Source organism: Dreissena polymorpha, chromosome 12, assembly GCF_020536995.1.
Source record: "Dreissena polymorpha isolate Duluth1 chromosome 12, UMN_Dpol_1.0, whole genome shotgun sequence".
Classification (NCBI taxonomy): Eukaryota; Metazoa; Mollusca; class Bivalvia; order Myida; family Dreissenidae; genus Dreissena; species Dreissena polymorpha.
The window spans coordinates 56,070,597-56,089,615 of NC_068366.1; the positions used below are offsets into that span (position 1 = coordinate 56,070,597).

The window sequence follows — 19,019 nt, forward strand, 5'->3', positions numbered from 1 at the left end:
TCGGCTTTTTTTCCCAAATTAGCCATGTGCATATTTATGTAAATATTATGTAAAATGGCCTCCATATTATCTAAACTCCTGCTAAAAAAGCCTGTTGATAACGTGTGTTTTTTTCAAAGAGAATTTTGTTTCGTATTCCGTAGCGCGTTTTACGACATCGGATTTTGGGCGGGAATAAAACTCGGGTACAGTCTTTATTGACCGGGTACGTGTTATAAAGTATATTTTCCGTATCCGGGGTACTTTTAATTATACTTAAGAGTACCCGGGGTACATTTAAGTGGTACCAGAGCCGACAATGACCAATCGAGCACTTGTCTTACTGTTTACCGCCTGACACATTTATCTAATCAAGAACCCATTGTACATAATGAATGCATGTGGAAATATGCCCGTTTGCTTTCTGGTCGGTTGGACATAGTCGGTTCGGACACTACTTAGATGTACCCCGGGTACGAAAAATATACGAAAATGTAACACGCGATACGGAATACGAAACATACTTCTTTCTGAACAAAACCTGCCTCAACATGCTTTTTGAATATGAGTTTCGAGAATATATAGTCTATCAGCCAGATGGGTTGGGGTGTACCACTCAGGGGGGGGGGGGCAAAACAACACCTATCTTACTTGATTGTATTCTCAATATAAAGAAACAAAATGAGTGATAACAATCTCAGTTGGGCAGCTATAAGTTATTATTGAGCTGTATCTATGGCAACCGTCAGGCTTTGACTAAATAGCTAGTTTAGCTAGTATAATTCTCAAATATTTCTTCAAAATTAGTTCAAGAAAAAAATGTTTGGTGTTAACATGAAGATTATGATTATTACCTAGTATGATCTGTCCTTAAATATGCAAATGAGTACATTTGCATATCTATGAATATTAATGAGATTGCCAGAAAAGTTCCTAAAAACTAGCGAGCCTCCAAAATATTAGGGTCAATATATGAAAGAAAAAAATACCTTCAACTACCAAAAAAATTCTACAAAAGGTATTTTAACTGAACCTGGTAGGGTAGAAGCTTCTTTTAAACATATTAAACATTTACCACAATCGGACCTCCGGAAAAAAAATCAAGATGGCCGCCAAGATGGCCGCCAATACCTATTAATGATCACAACTATGTATCTATTCAATCAAATTTATGAATTTGGTGTCTATTCCTAAGTTTCAAGGGGCAAAAAACACATAAAGATCATCAGACATTGTTTAAGTGTACAATAGTACGCACAAACCTGACCTATACTACAAGTCCACAACACAAAGACTCAACTGAAGCGTGCATCAAAGGGGATTCTTCTGATCTAGAGAAAATGCAGACACAGATTACAACCTGATCACCATACACAGCTGACCCTACTCTCAGAAACATGGTAAATGGGATAGTGGCTGAGTCACATGTGATTGTTCATGCAATTGAGGCGGTTAAGAAAACGATCATAAGAGATATCATAGGAAAGTCGGTCTTTGGTTATAAATTCACGAGAAAATGCAGAGCCAAATCTTTTTGGAATAGCTTGGCTGTTAAGATCACTTCTGACATTGCTTTTGATCATGCTCTTCTGTTCCAGCGTTTCTTGTCGTGTTAAAATATGGAGATCCTTCCCTTGCAGTCGTATTGTCTTATGAACTGAGCTCCCATCCTGCTGCCTTCTTTGAAGCCAAGAACATACTTTGTACAGCAGATAAGCCTCAGATCGCTCAGGTAATTTGAGAGTATGCTGTAGACACATCATGTGAGGCTGTGATGAACTGTATTCATGAAACAGATGCATGGTGGTGGCACATCGCTGCATCGTTAACCATGGAGAAGGGCGACTCATATAACGCAATAGCCGAGTCTTATGTAGATGCAGTGAAAGGCATTACGGACAAGCGACAGTGGGGTTCGATGTCTACGACGACGGTGATTATAACAAAGACAAAACGCACCGGAAACGTGAATCATATTGTGAGTTTCAGCAAAGAGACAGAATGCTTATGTTAAAAGGGAAGACTTTTTGTCTCGTGACAGAAACAAGGCCGGCATGATTGCTCTAATCAGCACAACTCTGACTAAAATGGGATGCTATGTTTTGTCTTCAGGGGATGCAGACGTTCAAATTGTTAAATACAGTATAACGATCCCGTCGTAGCACCACAACGTTGGTGAGCGAGGATACATATTTACTCATCTTGATCCTGCATTACTCCGAAAGGGACAATAAGACCATCTACTGCCGCTTTTATGTAAATAAATAGTCAAAGGAACGCAAGGTGTATAATACTAACCTTTTGAAAGAACTCGTGCTTATTCAGGCTGTAATTAATCTGCAATGATTTTCAGCAACGGTAAAAAATCAAGTCTACAGAAGTTAGTAAAACCTGATCCTATCATGAAGTCATGTGCTGGTTCATTCTCTCTTCCAGATGTCGTAAATTGGATTTTATGAGTATTCAACTTCTTAGTGATAACCTCAATTCGATTAAAGTGTTTCTTGTATCCTGAACTATGGCATTTTACATAACAACCATAAAGTTTGAGTAACAAGTTATGGACTTGTTGTCCTTCGTATTGTGTTGATGGCCATTGGACGCCTTGTTGGATTTCTGTTTAACATAATTAGCTGACATTTTGTCTGATGATAGAAATGTGATATTAATGTGTTGCTTGCTCTCTGAAACATGGGTATATACACCAAATTCATCAAATTTGAGTGGATAGTTACATAGTTATATTTTATAATCATAAATAAGTTTTGGCGGCCATCTTGGCGGCCATTTTGGACTCTGTGTTGGATTTGTGTGTAATATAATAAACTTAAACAATGTCTGATGATCTTAATGTGTTCTTTGTCCCCTGAAACCTATGTATCGACATCAAAGTCAAATTTGAGTGGCTAGTAACATAGTTATGATCATTTTATAGGTTTTGGCGACCATCTTTGCGGCCATCTTGGCGGCTATTTAGGACGCCATGTTTAATTTCGGTGTAACATAATTAACTTACACTTTGTCTGATGATATTAATGTGTTCTTTGCCCCCTGAAACCTGGGTATAGACATCAAATTCATCAAATTTAAGTTGATAGTCACATAGTTATGATCATAAATAGGTTTTGGCGGCCATCTTGGCGGCCATTTTCGACGCCATGTTGAATTGGTATGTACTAAATTAAACTTAAACAATTTCTGATGATCATTATGTGTTCTTTGCCCCTTGAAACCTAGGTATAGACACCAAATTCATCAAATTTGATTGGATAGTTACATAGTTATGATCATTAATAGGTCATGGCGGTCATCTTTGCGGCCATCTTGAAAAAAACAACTTTCCGGAGGTCCGATTGTGGTAAACTTTTGATATGTTTTTAAGAACCTTCTACCCTACCAGGATCAGTTAAAATAAGTTTTATAGCAATTGTTTGGTGGTCAAAGTGTATATTGACCCTACTTCGGTTCAATTTCTCCCAGACAATTTATGAAAATTAAGCTGATTGAGGCCCCATATTCAAAGGAGAAAAAAATACCAAAAGCTGCCAGTACCAGACTGTTATCAACCATTTTCACATGCTACTGGCATGCATCTTGCAAGATATATAGGTGTAGTTTTGCCCCCCTTACTGGTACACCCCACCTCAATTTTGGGTACTTGGCTGAAGGACTAATAGAGGCAATTTTACAAAATATTGACAAAAATATGAATGTGATTTATTTGAGAGAAAAAAAGCAGGCAATGACCAATTTCTCGTTTGAATTCCCGGTACGTTTTAGTATATTTTCCGGACCCGGTGTACACTTAAGTATATTAAATTATTAAGCGTACTGGGTCTGGGTAAAGACGTTTCCATTATCTTCATAGGGTCACCGCTCGAAATCCTGGACTGAATCTCGGCTCAAGGTCCACCACGTCCGCTCGCCACTTACGCTACTCCCGCCCCTCTTTCGGCGATGTAGTGAAACCACTATCCACATACGGACAATTACCATTCCGCTTGGCGATCCTAAAAAATTCTGGGAGTCAGGGAAGTCTGCAAGAGATAACGTTCGGCTCGAAGAATGACGGTACTCGCTGGATTAACAGAGCCGAGCGCTGTAGTTTGCTTAACCATGCAACCCTCCTCAGACGATGTAGTGAAACCACTATCAACCTATGGACAGTTACAATTCCGCTTGGCTATTCTTCTGAGAAGACTTCAGGAAAATCTTCTGCGGGCGACTCTCGCCCCGTTCGCGACGTGCACGCTCCAGCTGCTTACCAAGCTCTTTTAAAGTAATTAAGTATTCCATACATTTACAGAGAAACCTTGATTTTTACAATCCCCCTCTTCTTTTACATTTTAACTTTGATCGCCAGTTAAAAGATTTAATCGTAATTTGCGATTTGGGCGATCGGAAACGCTAAAATATAATATACTGACGTTGAAATAAAGATTTAAAAAAAATACATTTTTAAATAATTGAATTTAAAAAGGGGTTAAATTACTAGTATTGTGGTTTTGTCACTTTTTATTCACACATTCATCGCATGAGATTTGTATTATTAGTTGCACGTATACTAGTATTTTAACCACACGTACATGTTCGTAAATAGAAATTATACCACGGGAGATCACATATTATGATTTTTTTCCCAATCGAACTATATGGTATTTTTATATTTGATTAACGCACAGTTTATGTTCGACACATTTAAAACATTCTTTCAAAGCCGCGTCATGCGAAAACGGGTCTTTTGGCGCATCTGCTAGCATTAAGGAGCTGCGCAGTCCTCCATAAATCACGCAAGGTTTCGTGGTCTGATTGGTACATTGTATCATGTAGGCATGACGCGGGTCTTAAAAATATCTTTGTTTCTTATAAATGGAACATCTCAGCACAATACTTTTCGATAGAAAATTTGAGTCAAACTACGTTTTTCATAGCAAACTGGCAAATTTCGTTAGCCAATTCAGTCTTTCAAGAACGATGTTCATACCGACAGACCGAGAACGGCAAACATTTGTGGTTAAATAATGAATCGATTTCCGTCTTAAGTTGTATACAATTAGCGCCAATCTTTACTATTCTATCTAATCGAAGTCAACGCTATCGACACAACTTAACTGCATAGGCGTTTTTCATGAAATGTCATAGTAAGCTAAGTACTCAGTATACTGTACTCACTTTTGTGTAATAACCGAATTTATCAAGATTAATAAGCAGACGCAGTATGTATGCGCGGATTGCATGTTGTATTAATGTCCGTCATACCAACGTAAATTCAGTCATTATGTTTAACATTTGACACAATTATTTGTTACGAACTTAAATTTATCAATCGGTGTACGAAATATACGAATATAAATGTTTGGCGAAAAAATAATGGTTCCACCATATCCTACTTTACGGAGAAATTATATGATAATACATGTATATGTCCAGTAGTGGTTATACGTTAAACTCTAGTGGTCAATGAAATGTGGCCTTGTTGTTCAAGTTAAAAGACGATCGACACAATTAAATAACAATGTTTGGATAGGGTCTGTGCTGGAACGATGTTTAATTTTAATAGTGTTTTGTGTTTACTACAAAAGCCAAGGCAGCGGCCGCCAGAGCAAGGTTAGTGTATGCTCAGAAGGAAGCTGAAATAAAGAGGAGGGAAGCACTTCTGCAAGAGAAAAAGATCATAGCAGAGGCAGTCGCAGAGAGGGAAAAAAAGAACTCTTGAAGTTGAGTTGGTTCTTTTAAAAGAAATGCAGTCTGTTGCAGAGATGAATGCAGAGCTTGAAGCTTTCGACATTGATGATGAAGTAGGTAAAACAGACCAATTTCATTTATCTACTCAAACAGCAGAAGAAAAGGTCGTGACATATATGAAAACTTGTCAAGACTCCAGTTTACCGGTCAGCAAAGACAGTAATATGGTACAAAATTGGAAGCAATGACAAGGTTTCTTCTCAAGAAAGATTTGACAATTTCAAGACTAAGTACTTTTACTGATCAAACACAAGACTATAACGGCTGAAAACAGAGCTTCAAACGAGTGTGTAACGACATGGACATATCAGCGGCCGAAGAGATTGACCTTCTAATTAAGTGGCTCGGGAATGAATCGAAAAAACATGCTTTAAGTATCAAATCCTCTTGTTTCCATGAACCAACATGGCATTAAAACTTATATGGGAACGCTTAGATGAACGCTATGGAACAGTGGAAGGTCTGTACTTAGCAGTGATGAACAAACTAGAGACTTTCTCTAAATTGAATGTGAAAGAATCAGTTAAGTTTGATCAGTTGAGTGAAACTTAAATGGAAATCAAAAGCCTAAAGCAAACCCAGTGTACAAAGACGCCTTTTCATATTTTGACTCTAGTATTGGAATTAATCCCATCTTGCGCAAGCTACCAAACAACATGCAAGACAAATGGATTACTTTAGCAAGTAATTACAAGAGAAAACATGACCATACGTATCCACCATTCAGTGAATTCTGTGACTTTGTCAGACCCCTAGCAAGAGTGACCAATGATCCAAGTTTTACAAACATTGTGGGTGATCGTGCTGTACATGTTTCAGGTGAGAAAGAGTTTCAAATTCAACAAGCCATTTCTTGAAGAAGCAACATGTGACGACTCATAAAACTGTAGTTAAATCACCAGCTCAAAACCTAGAGAATAAATTTAAGTGTATACTGCACAAAACTAACTCTCATTCCTTGAATAAATGCAGGGGTTTCAAAGATATGACATTTACATATAAAAGACAGTTTTTAAGAGAGAATAAATTGTGCTTCAAATGCTTTGATTAAAACCATTTATCAAGGAAGTGCCAACAAACCATTACTTGTGACACTTGTGGCATGCTTCACAACACAGTCATGCATAGCAATGGTCATGGCGGGGAGAAATCTGAGACGAAACGAAAGACTGACGTGAACTGAACTGCAAATGTGCCCAGATTCCTGCAGCTAGTAAGTCATGCGCCAAGGTAGTGAAGGTTGAACTCTTCCATAGGGACAAGCCTGCATACAAGGTTGATTTGTATACGATTATAGATGAGCAAAGTAATCGAACTTTAAGAGCTTCAGAACTGTTTAAAAAACACGTCATGAATTTTGAAGACACTGAGTACACATTAACATCTTGTGGTGGAAGAACTATGACGTCAGGCAGGATTTCAGAGAATTTGGTCATTGAAGATCTGGAGGGTAAAACACATTACCTATCACACGTCTTAGAATGTGCATAGTTCCCCAATAATAGAGGAGATGTAGCCATGTTATTCAACTATCTGAAAAGCATTGCACAATACATTCCAGAAAAAGATGATAAAGTGCCTATTATTTTGCTAATATGAAGGGATTTGCCTGAAATACATCACATTCATGAACAATTGATTGGAACCAAAGGCCCTTATGCTCAGGAAATTAGCTTTGGTTGGGTGATAATTGGTGAAACCTGTTTGGATGGATGCCAGCACATGCCCAATTATCAAACAATGAACGTTTTCAAAACTTATGTACAGAATGATGAAAAGAAAACTATGTTTCCACCGTGTACTAGTAAACTTTACTTGGATGTTGACATTTTTTGTTTAAATCAAGATGACAACAAACTTGGACCGTCAGTCGAGGATCGTGAATTCTTGAGTATATTACAAGATGGTATGAAGATCAATTAACATGCAATATGGGAGACCCCACTTCCCTTCAGAGACCCCAAACCAGAACTTTCCAATAATCGTGCACTTATTCTTAAACGAGCTCTGTACTTAGATGCAAGACTCCAAAGAAACCCAACTAAAATGGAACATTTTATCACGTTCATGCAGATGGTGATAGATTCTGGAGCAGCAGAATTAGCGCCACCTTGCGAGGGAGAAGTTTGGTATCTCCCAATATTTGGCGTTAACCATCCAAAGAAACGTAATAAAATTCGAGGAGTATTTGACTCTTCAGTATTGTTCAATGGGTTGTCATTAAACAAAGTTCTACTCTCTGGTCCAAACTTTACCAACAGTTTGTTACACATTCTCTTACGATTTAGGAAGGAATCTGTGGCGATAATTGGAGATATTGAACAGATGTTTTATTCATTCATGGTGACACTTGAAGATCGTAACTATTTTCGCTTCTTCTGGTACCAGAACAATGATCCCAGACAAACCCTTGTTGAATACAGAATGTGTGCACACGTCTTTGGTAACAGTCCGTCTCCGGCCGTGGCTACATATGGGCTACGGAAAACTGTACAAAATGCAGATGAAGATGTAAAAAATGTTGTTGAGCACAATTTTTATGTGGATGATGGACTTACATCCTGCTCAAATGCTCAGGAAGCAGTGAGTCTTATGAAGAGAACCCAACAAAGTCTTGAGGGCTGTTATCTACAATACACAGCATATACGACCCATTGGGATTCGTGTCTCCCATTGTTATACGTGGAAAAATGATCATGCAGGAGATACCGACTGGAAATGACTGGGATGAGCCACTCAATGAAGAGCTCTGATGTAAGTGGAAGGAGTGGACAGACAACATACATGTGTTAGAGAACTTCGTAGTACCACGTATGTTTACACCTGAGTCAACCAGTTTGAGTGATCCTGAACTGTTAATATTTTCTGATGCATCGGAAAAGGCAATTTGTGCTGTTGTTTATATAAATATAAAGAAGTGAAAAAGTCAAGAACTTTTGTTGGATTTGTCATGGGTCAAAGCAAAATAGCACCGAGTCATGGTAACACTATTCCTCGCTTAGAACTGTGTGCAGCACTGTTGGCTGCAAATGTTGACGCAAACATACAGGAAGCTCTTGAAGTACCATTCAAGTCTTTGAGGTATTTCACGGATAGTCGTGTTGTTCTTGGATACATATACATGTACAATAAGACCAGACGGTTTTACAACTACGTCAGTAACAGAGTTCATAGAATACTTCACCTTACCAAAGCAAAACAGTGGGACTACATTAACACCAAGTTTAATCCAGCAGATGTAGGAAGTAGAGGTTGTTCTACCCTAGCACAGTTAAATATCTGGCTGACAGGTCCTGAGCTATTTTCCATTTCCAGCACTGAACATGCATACCCACTCATTGAAGAAAATGCTGACAAGGAAGTGCGAAAAGAAATTGTTGTTAGAAAAACAACTATAGTTGTGGACATTTCCGCTAAATTCAAAATGTACTCCAATTGGCACAGATTGATTATTTCCATTATGGTGTTGAAACGTGCGGTTCGAACATACAAGCTAAAGAAGAATGCTGTAACGCACATGTGTGAAAACATAACAAGACACCTGCTTCAAAACGATGCTGAAAACGTTGTGTTGAAAATGGATCAACGACAATCATTCTGTGATGAAAGAAAGGTTGAGTGTAGGGAGAAAAAGTGAGTCGAAGAAGTTCAATCAGATCTTTGGATCCCTACCTTGACTCAGAAGGAGTAATGCAGGTTGGTGGTAGAATTAGCCAATGATGTTTTCCTGATGAATTGAAACACCCTATTATTGTTGCAAGGAAAAGCTACATAGCTTCTTTGATAGTAAGACATTTTCTTGAATAATGTGAGCATGGGGGAAGGGTGTTCACAGAAAGTACAATTAGAAACCATGGGTTCTGGATTGTTGGATCAAAAATATTAATTTCTTCAACAATTTTCAATTGCGTTGTGTGCCGAAAATATCATGGTAAAACAGAACATCAAAAGATGGCCAATTTTCCAGAAGATCGTTTGATACAGTGTTCCCCATTCACCTACAGGGGGGTGGACGTGTTTGGTCCTTGGAACATAGTCTCCAAAAGAACTAGAGGCGGTCTTGCGGAATCTAAAAGATTGGCAGCCTTGTTTACATGTATGTGTTACCGAGCAGTACATATTGAAGTGTTAGAAGACATGTCAAGCTCGTCTTTTATCAATGCATTGCGAAGACTGGTGGCCATTAGAGGTTATGAAAAAGTAATTCTTTCAGACAGAGGAACAAACTTTGTGGGAGCGGCTCATGAAGTGCGTGTAACGCTTATGGAGGAAGTATCTGCCATTATGATCTCAAGACCGATCGCTCCGTTTTCCAATGATCCAGAGTCTCCAGTTCTACTTACTCCAGCGATGATGTTAAATACGAAATTTCAAGGTGAATTCAGTTATTTTTCAGTGTGTGTCAACCTTAATCCACTTGAAATGTTTAAAAGGCAGTGGAAACAAGTGCAGATTCTCTCTGACATGAGGAAATGGAGAGAAGGTTATCTCCAGAGTCTTCAAAGTAGAAAAAATGGGAACATTCTGTACAAAATTTTAAAACCGGTGTCATAGTCTTGCTTAGAACAAAACTGTTTCACGCAGTCAATGGCCTCAATGAGTGGTGGAAAATGCAATCGTTAGCTCCAGTGACAATCTAGTCCGAAAGGCCGAATTACGTGTTTGCAAGGATGGGCAATGTGTCAAATATACAAGACCTATCACAGAAATGGTTGTTCTTGTGAATGCTAATGAATGAGTTGACATTTTGTGCATTATAGAGCAGTACTTAGTGCTGAAATTGAAACATTAGTAAAAAAATATATGGACTGTCTTTGATATATTTTATAAGACATTATCATGTTTTGAAAATGCTTAGTGAATTGTTGTTGTTTTTTTTGTAGTTTTTTTTCTGGAAAATACCTAAGCTTAATACTTTTTAAAACTATTTTGTAACAGAGTCATTTATTAATGGTTAATAATTCATATTGTGGTACATTGTTTATTTGGTATTAATGATATTAGATATAGTTTGTATTTTAAAGATCAATGTTCATCACACCTTATTGTTATTTCCAGTGTTACCTTTTTCATAAATAAGTTGTTAATGATATTTATCAATATCAGACGGGGAGTGTGCTGGAACGATGTTTAATTTTAATAGTGTTTTGTAACCTCATTTTGTTATTTCCGGTTCGTAGAATTGTGCTTACCAAATCTTAGGTGTGTTCTGCGAAATTTCGCTAAAAATACAAATAAGTCTAGTCCTAGTCCCTCACGGAGTAAATGTTTGTGTTATATACATAATTTGTATTAATATTTTTTTACCTTTGTAAATAGATTTTTAAAGTTTTCTTTCGAAATTCTGAGAGTAGATTATTTGTACTCAATCTTTTCGTTCAATACGTTTTTGGGTATCTTTAAAAGTACGAGACTTGACAAGTTTTTAAGTTATTTATGGTTATACGGCTACAATATTTTAGACTGAATTAGATTAATGAGGTTAATATTCGAGGTAAAGTTTTTTATCATTATTATTTCATATAGATAGATATTCAATACATTTTGTAATAATGCTTAGAAATGTGTCCAATTTTGTATGTTTCAGTTTTCTACCATGAGCATATTCTGATCGAAGAATAAAGTGGTTAACTATGCGGCATTGTTTAGTTTTGCGTAGCAAACGATGGTCGTAATAGGGTCCGACTTCTTGCGAAAGTTGGTCACCTTCTCTAAAGTAGGTAAAGCAAGAGCTAAATACTTGAAAGGGCTCACACAAATAAAATAGATTTAATGCAAGTTACATTTTGTTTGAAATAAATCTTTGTATTTCTCTAATAATAGGTCCAGACGGAACGAGTTTTCTATTAAAACTTGACCACAGATTTTCATGTTTTTTTAAAATGCCATTCAACGTATAATTAACAAAACTTTCATATTTTGAATTATCTATACATGTATTATAGTACATACGTATAAAAAATACAAATATCGTCCGTGTTTGTTTAAGAAGCAAGATCAAACTCGAAAGCCCGACATCTGGACCTTTCAAATTCTAAAACGAGCGTGAACTTGGCAGATTTAGCACCTTTTAGGCATGTGCATTATAGCCGTCAAAAACGAGGCATAGAGTAATAGTATCGTCCGTCCGTCTTTCCCTTCGCTCCTCAGTCCGTCCGGATTTTTTGCGGTACATAACTCGGAAAGTATTGAAGAAATACGAATGAATGTCCATATAATAATGGAGTTAAAGTCCAGAGTTCATGGACCATAACTATATATCCAGAAGTTAGGGGGTTATTGGCCTTAAGTTATTTACTTGTGCAGAACACAACTCTCTTGGCATTGAAGATATTTATATAAAACTTTCCTTTCCTTGAATAAAGCAAGACGATTATGAGAAAAAATGATTGCTATGAAACTTCATATATGGTCATATAACACATTCAAAGAAAATTACATGTAGCATAAGTATTTTATTGGTTACGAGTGTTGTGTGTGTGTGCGCGCGTGCATGCGTGCGTGTGCGCGTGTGTGTGTGTGTGTGTGTGTGTGTTAGTTTCGTATTTTGCAGGATTACTGTTTAATATTAACACTGAAAAGAGTCTTATACATGTTCATATAACGATGAAGAATTGTAAGAAGCAGTTGAAGAACACTAGTCTTCACTTTGTCTATGTTTTTCTTAGCTACTGTTCTATGTTAGTTTTCCGTGTTTTTTTTTACATAACGAAACTCATCAGTTTTCCCATTTTTAAAAGTCAATATCACACTTTTGGGTTACAAAATACTTCAAGGGCGCTCGGCATTTAAAAAGTGACAACAACTTTTAAGGATATGTAATATACAGGAACATTCACATTAGCAGTTATATACTTGTAGTTTAGAGTGCTCGTGCTATACCTTGTGGTTCATGTAATTCAGTGACCTCCTAAACGTTGAAACTCTCACTTTTCATGCGATATAAATACCATATACCATTTATTGACACAATTATCAGTTTGTATTGCTATTACAGTCAGGTAAAGGCCTGGGTCAATCAAGTAAGAACCTGTCACGTGACTTAATTTTCAAATATCTAATCCCCGAGCTGACCCAGCAGTATACAGTAATCCGGAGAACACATAATACGTTATGCTATTGACCATGTTTGAAAATCGGCTAGGACACCGACTAATTGTTCACCAATGAAGTGTTTTTGTTGATTTTATTTGTTCGGTTGAATTGGCACTAGGGGAAGAATATATTATCTGGTATTTGGAATTAAACACATTTTAATGCAGTTAAAGTCGTTGGTTTCTTTGTAGTAATTTGTGGTGAAAGCAACTGAACAGCTTCACGTTATATACTACCGTTATGTCAAATTTTGTCGGAAGGATCGCATAATTAACTCGAAGCAAACGGTGATTTATTGCGCAAATATTGAACAAACAATTTTTATATTAAAAATTGTGTCCATAAAGTAATAATCTAGTCGGACTACAACATGTCTTCCAATAACACAACGTCGCCGCTCGTATTCAAGCTCGAACACGACGGGATGTCGACTCTATTTACAACGTTGATTATTTTAGCGTGTACGTCGCCGTCGTTGATTAGAAACCTTCTGGCGGTCATATATCCGTGCTCAGTGTTATTCAACAACAGAATATTTTGGTAAGCAACTTTTATGAATTCTCTAGATCAAAACAGAGACGTAGAAAATGATCAAAACTACACCGCGCTTGATTTTTTTTTGTTTCTTGATTGCGTCATTTAGGAAATCGGAAAATATTTGTGCATATTATTTAAACCTAAATCCAATCAGACATATTGATGTGCTCATAAAAATGGTTTTCACTCTTAAGTCTTGAAAAAAAAATTATGCATCTGCGCCAACTGCATGCATAGCATACTTTACTACACGGACAAAATCACGTGGTGGTACATTCAGTGATATTCGGGAAACGTTGTCGCAACATGTATATTCACTCCGGTATCAAACATTGAGCGCTCATTTTTCTGATTTATTATAAACATATATACCCATTTTAGGGTCACATTGATGGTAGACTTCGTATGGATCATACTTCCGGTGGAGTTGATAATCACGGCATGGAACGTCCAATCGCCGTACTTCTACGTGGTCACGTGGGTTGCCATAGTAACGCTCGTAGTTCACATAATATCCACCAAAATCCATTCGAGAACTCAGATTCTAGAACTCTTCCTGGCAACACAAATGGACAAATGTCCGTGTGTTTCTTACATACGAGCGTTCACCAACATAATTACGGGGTTCTGTATTTTTGCTGCAGATTTCATCATATATCCCAAGTATTTCTACAAATCAAGACTTTATGGTACAACTCTGATGGACCTAGGTCTAGGATTCTATGTGATCTCGCACGCAATGGTCGCCAATGAGGCGCGTGGAATATTTCTAAAAGCAAGGTGGGTGCCTTGTTGTTGACAGGTCAATAGTGGTCTTAATATTTTGCAGATGTTGACTATGAATTTTATAACATTCATGCAAGGTAAAACATTAATATTTACAAGATCTTTCGATGTAAACTTCACTGTTCGTATAGAGTTAATATCATTATGCAAATTAATGCGTTGCAGTTTCTTTTTAAATTGTTAAACATTAATTAAGACAATTTTACCATAACATAAAGTTTTTTGAAAAGGTTTAATATTTTCAAACATACACAAACAAGTTGAATACATGTCTAAGCTCATTTTTTACGAAGTTCATTGTATCTTTCTTATATATTACAGCGTTTGGTCAACATTTATAAAAGTATGCAAGGACGTCATACCCCTCGTCTTTCTGGGTTTGGCGCGTTATTTCGCTACCAGCGGCTTTGGTTACCACGTGCCTGTACAGGAATACGGAGTCCACTGGAACTTCTTTTTCACCCTGGCAGTGATTAAGGTAAGTGAGCAATGTGTTTTTGAATGTATGTGATATGAACCTTACCAATTGAAAAAAGAAACTGAACAGTTGAGTATAGGCTTAGACAAGTACCTACACATGTTTGATACCATAATTAATTTAATAAATATGATTGATGATGCAGATTAGTCGATCGGCAGGCGTACGTGTCAGCCTTCATGTATATCAGCAGACTTCTTTCGTTTACGCTATCGAAGAGTCCCAATAATTTATATCGACATTGACAAAATTTCTTGAAAATGTGGGAATAATATCGCGGTCATGTTGATTTATTTTTAGTTGGGCTCCACAGTTCTATTCTTCCTTACCCCACCCAGTCTGCACGCGTTTCTAGGCCCATGTATCCTAGCAACGCACCAGCTTCTCTTGTCGAAGGCGGGTCTCCGGGAGTTCGTCATCGTAGGCTATGGGACGCATTTCTCCCGGAACGGGATCATCGAGGCCAACAGGGAAGGGATTGTGGCTACCGTGGGATTCCTGGCTATCTTCTTTATAGGAGTTCAGCTAGGGAAAATTCTTATGGCGAAAAGGTTGGCACTCTGTATGTTTTTGTTACCAAGGAAATGTAAATTACTTATTCAAGTTAAGTGTATTTTTAGTTTGAAATATATAATCTAAATACGAGACATATCATGTCAACTGATGAATAGTTTTATTCGTATCGCATTTTTATCATAAAGTCAGAATGTATACATTATACATTTTTTAATAAACATCGCAAATTAAACCTTTATTTAAGCCATGTTTATGGTTTTAGATTGCAGAATGTGCACACGTGAGTCGACGTCTTTGGGTTACTATAGTACATAAACGGTATTATCAAGGATCGATTGTTGTCCCTAAGCTATGTTTAGTGCATAACTATCCAAATGTACAACCATCAATTTTTATTGTTAACCCATTTATGCCTAGCGTCTAGAAAAAAAAGCCTGGGCAAACAGCGCAGACCCAGATGAGAGGCCGCATGATGCGGCGTCTCATCAGGGTCTGCGCTGTTTGCTTACAGGAATTTCTGTACGAAATATTCTACATATAGAAGTAAATCTACTAGACATCCCTAATTTTGGAAATAAATTGATCCAATTTAGAAGGATGGGAGAGTCCACTAGGCATAAATGAGTTCAAATTGCCCTATGAGTGTATCCGCCCTCAATGCTATTCTGGGTCTTCCAGGCGCACAATCGGGGAATGGCTGCAGGCGCTTGCTCAGTTGGTTATCGTCTGCGTTAGCTCATGGCTTCTGTTTAACGTCGCTAGTGTATTTGCGGAAAGACCCTCCAGAAAGTTTGCCAACCTGGCATACGCATGCTTTATAGTAAGTTATAAATAAGATAGAATGTTCTGTGTGTTCCATCATTACATTACGCGTATGAATGAAACCCTGAGGACGTTAGCAGCAGAGCATCGAAGAGCGCTTTAATGACCGACGAGGGCATTAGCATTTGAACAACGAAGAGATTTATAAATGACCGATACATAGCAATAATGCTAACACTGTTTCGATTTAATGTGGCCTGACAAATATTAGTTCAATTTAAATGAGGAAGTTATGTTAACTTCTCTTTGCTCAGAATCAAGACATTTGTTTGTGTTGTGTATAAGAAAACTTGGCTAGAAAAACTAATGCGAATTGTCTATCAAACACATCAGCAAGTAGTAAGAAAATATATTTTATAAATTCTCTCAAAAAACGGATGTTCCTTTTTTTAGTGAATACAAAAAAGATTGTTCATGTGTAATAAGGAATTGACCAGTCGCCAGCTGTCAATCAAACTCACGAAATAATCAATCAGATTTCATTTAATGCGGCCACATGGTCCGACAAACAAAGACTGTCGGAGTAATGGATAAAGCATTTTATGAAAACACAACTTAGTGGGCGGAGCGATCTCGCATTTGGCGACTGGTCAATTGCTTCTACTTGACATATGATCACCTTTTTGCGTATTTAGTTTGTATAAAACTTCTACTTAGCCTTTCCTCGTGCAGAAGTACTATGCTTAAGACATTATCAAACATATACATGTGAATTAAAGCGTTACAACACTGACAAATTATAAATCCAAAGCGCGGTTTGAGTCAGTTCATCGTACATGTAAATTAGTCACGGTGCATGTATATCGATCACGCGTGCGTTCGTTTTGATGAATATACGCTCGTAAATCGGATTAGCGATATACCAGTGAGAACTCAAGATTGCCCTAGTAGCTTTTTCAACGCAACTTTTTATCTTACTGATAAAGTATAGTCTTTTTCTAGATCCTATAAACAAACAACATGCAGTGTGCATGACAAGCAGATAGGTCAGTGTTCGCTCATATAATATACTCATTGTTATATACAAAAGTAAAACCCAACTACAAATATCATTCTATTATAATTCGTTCTGCAATGGTAAGTTTATTTAAAATGACTGTAATAACCGCATACAAATCTACGTTGTCATTGTTATTACCATCTTTTAATTGTTGTATAAATCACTATGTTGTAATCTTTCTAGCAATCACTACGCAGTAATTGTGGTGTCAATCCGTACGTTGCAATTGTTCTATCAATCGTCACGTTGCAATTGTTCTATCAAGAACTATGTTTCAATTATTCTATCAATTACTATGTTTCAATTAATCTATCAATCACTACGTTTCAATTGTTCTGTAAGTGACTACGCTGTAACTGAAACATAAAGCATCCAACTATTTGCATCCATGTATAAACAGAAATTTGTGTGCTTCAGTAACGTACACTTCTTATTTTACTTTTTCAGCGAATAAATGTCAATAATAATTATAAAAATAAAATAGAATGCTTTCCTTAAGTCAAAGTCGTTGTTTCTAGTGTTAAACAAACCTTATCAAAATGGTCAGATAAACTACATAATGACTAGCTCTACTAAGATATTGTGATATGTAATGATAAAATAAATTCACGCATAATGTGTCTATTTCTATGTTAAACTTCTTGAAAATAATTTTTTTAAGCAAAGACTCCTTATAATTAAAAATGTGTCTGCGTCGCACGGACTCCACTGGCAACGAATTGGTGCAAAATCGTTGTGTTATTAACGACCTAAACTCAACAACGATAAAACGTATTTGGGAGAACGTTGGTTGCGACGACGTGTCCATCACGTATACCACTTAGTGACTTACTCATAAGAAGTACCCGGTACACTCAATAACTAAAGCCGAGTACCAAAATGTCGGTTACACTTAAGCATTGATTACATACGTTTCAGATCGGTATAAGTAGTCTGCTGATGGTGAAGTTACTCCTGTTCGATATCGTCACTGCATTCTTCAGAAGAATAGCGACCCCTGGATGCCAATCAGGTTGACACTATCTGAATTCCATGAGCCTTGTTCTGTGAAAACTGGGCTTAATGCATATACGAATAAAGTCGTCCCAGATTAGACTGTGCAGTCCGCACAAGATAAATAGGGATCCTTAACTGGATTTTCGTTTAATAGACGCTTCCTGTCAAATAAAAATTCGATAAAAGTGGAAAGTGTCGTCCTTGATAAGCATTTATTAAACCCTGCTTTCCCAGAAACTCATGTAGGTCCCCTTACATAAATTACATATTTCGACGGGTTTACTGTATTAATAAAGTTTAAGGGGTAAAACAAAATAAAATTATAAGAAAAATAACATTTACAAAATGTGTATTGTCTTTGAGCTGTACAATAATGTTCAAAGAAACGATTTTGGGAAAAAATAGATTTATACCTGCCTACCTTTATTAAATTGCATATTACAATTTTATTTTCAGGGAAAACTTCACCATTCGAGGAATCATGTGATCGTACATGCCGTCTCCTGCAGGCGATTAACTATAACGGACTACTGTTTTTCGTCATTGCTAACCTCGTCACGGGTTTGTTTAACTTGTTTGCAGACACCATGTTGTATTCTCACGCCGAAGCGTTTGTTATAGTAAGCGTTTACATGCTGTTGTTGTCCGCCATATCATTGCATTTATACAATAGAAAAGCGTCTTTAAAAGCGCTGATTTGGGGTAGCACTCGCATCAACAAGACATCGTCAGCTGCTTAAAAAATGATTTACACTCTTTGTGAAAAAAAATATCAATAGTGATGTGTTCATTAAGTTGTCCTTTCAGAGCATTATCTGTTTGGTATTGCGTTTAAAAACACTATGAAAACAATGGCACATACATTTATGTACTTAAAAGGATCTGTTAATAAAATATAATATATGGTCAAAACTAAATAAATCTGAAATAGTCTGGGCTTTCTTCCAATGTATTCACAAAGCTTCTTGAAGAAATCTTTACTGCAAAATGTTTGTTTTCAAACTCTATGATTTTTTTACAACTTCTTCACAGTGTTCCCATTTTCTCTATAAATTGACTTTTTCC

The 19,019-nt window shown here is 36.9% G+C and overlaps 1 protein-coding gene across 1 annotated transcript; it reads left to right on the forward strand.

Annotated features, from left to right (window-relative positions):
• The first annotated feature begins 5,720 nt into the window (after positions 1-5,720).
• On the forward strand, positions 5,721-18,853 carry LOC127852634 (phosphatidylinositol-glycan biosynthesis class W protein-like). Its single transcript, XM_052386587.1, has 8 exons — positions 5,721-5,777; positions 6,925-7,030; positions 14,001-14,136; positions 14,464-14,620; positions 14,921-15,171; positions 15,815-15,956; positions 17,877-17,970; positions 18,411-18,853. The coding sequence occupies exons 1-8, from the start codon at positions 5,721-5,723 to the stop codon at positions 18,692-18,694; spliced, it is 1,227 nt and encodes a 408-aa protein (XP_052242547.1). The 3' UTR covers positions 18,695-18,853.
• The last annotated feature ends 166 nt before the right edge of the window (positions 18,854-19,019 follow it).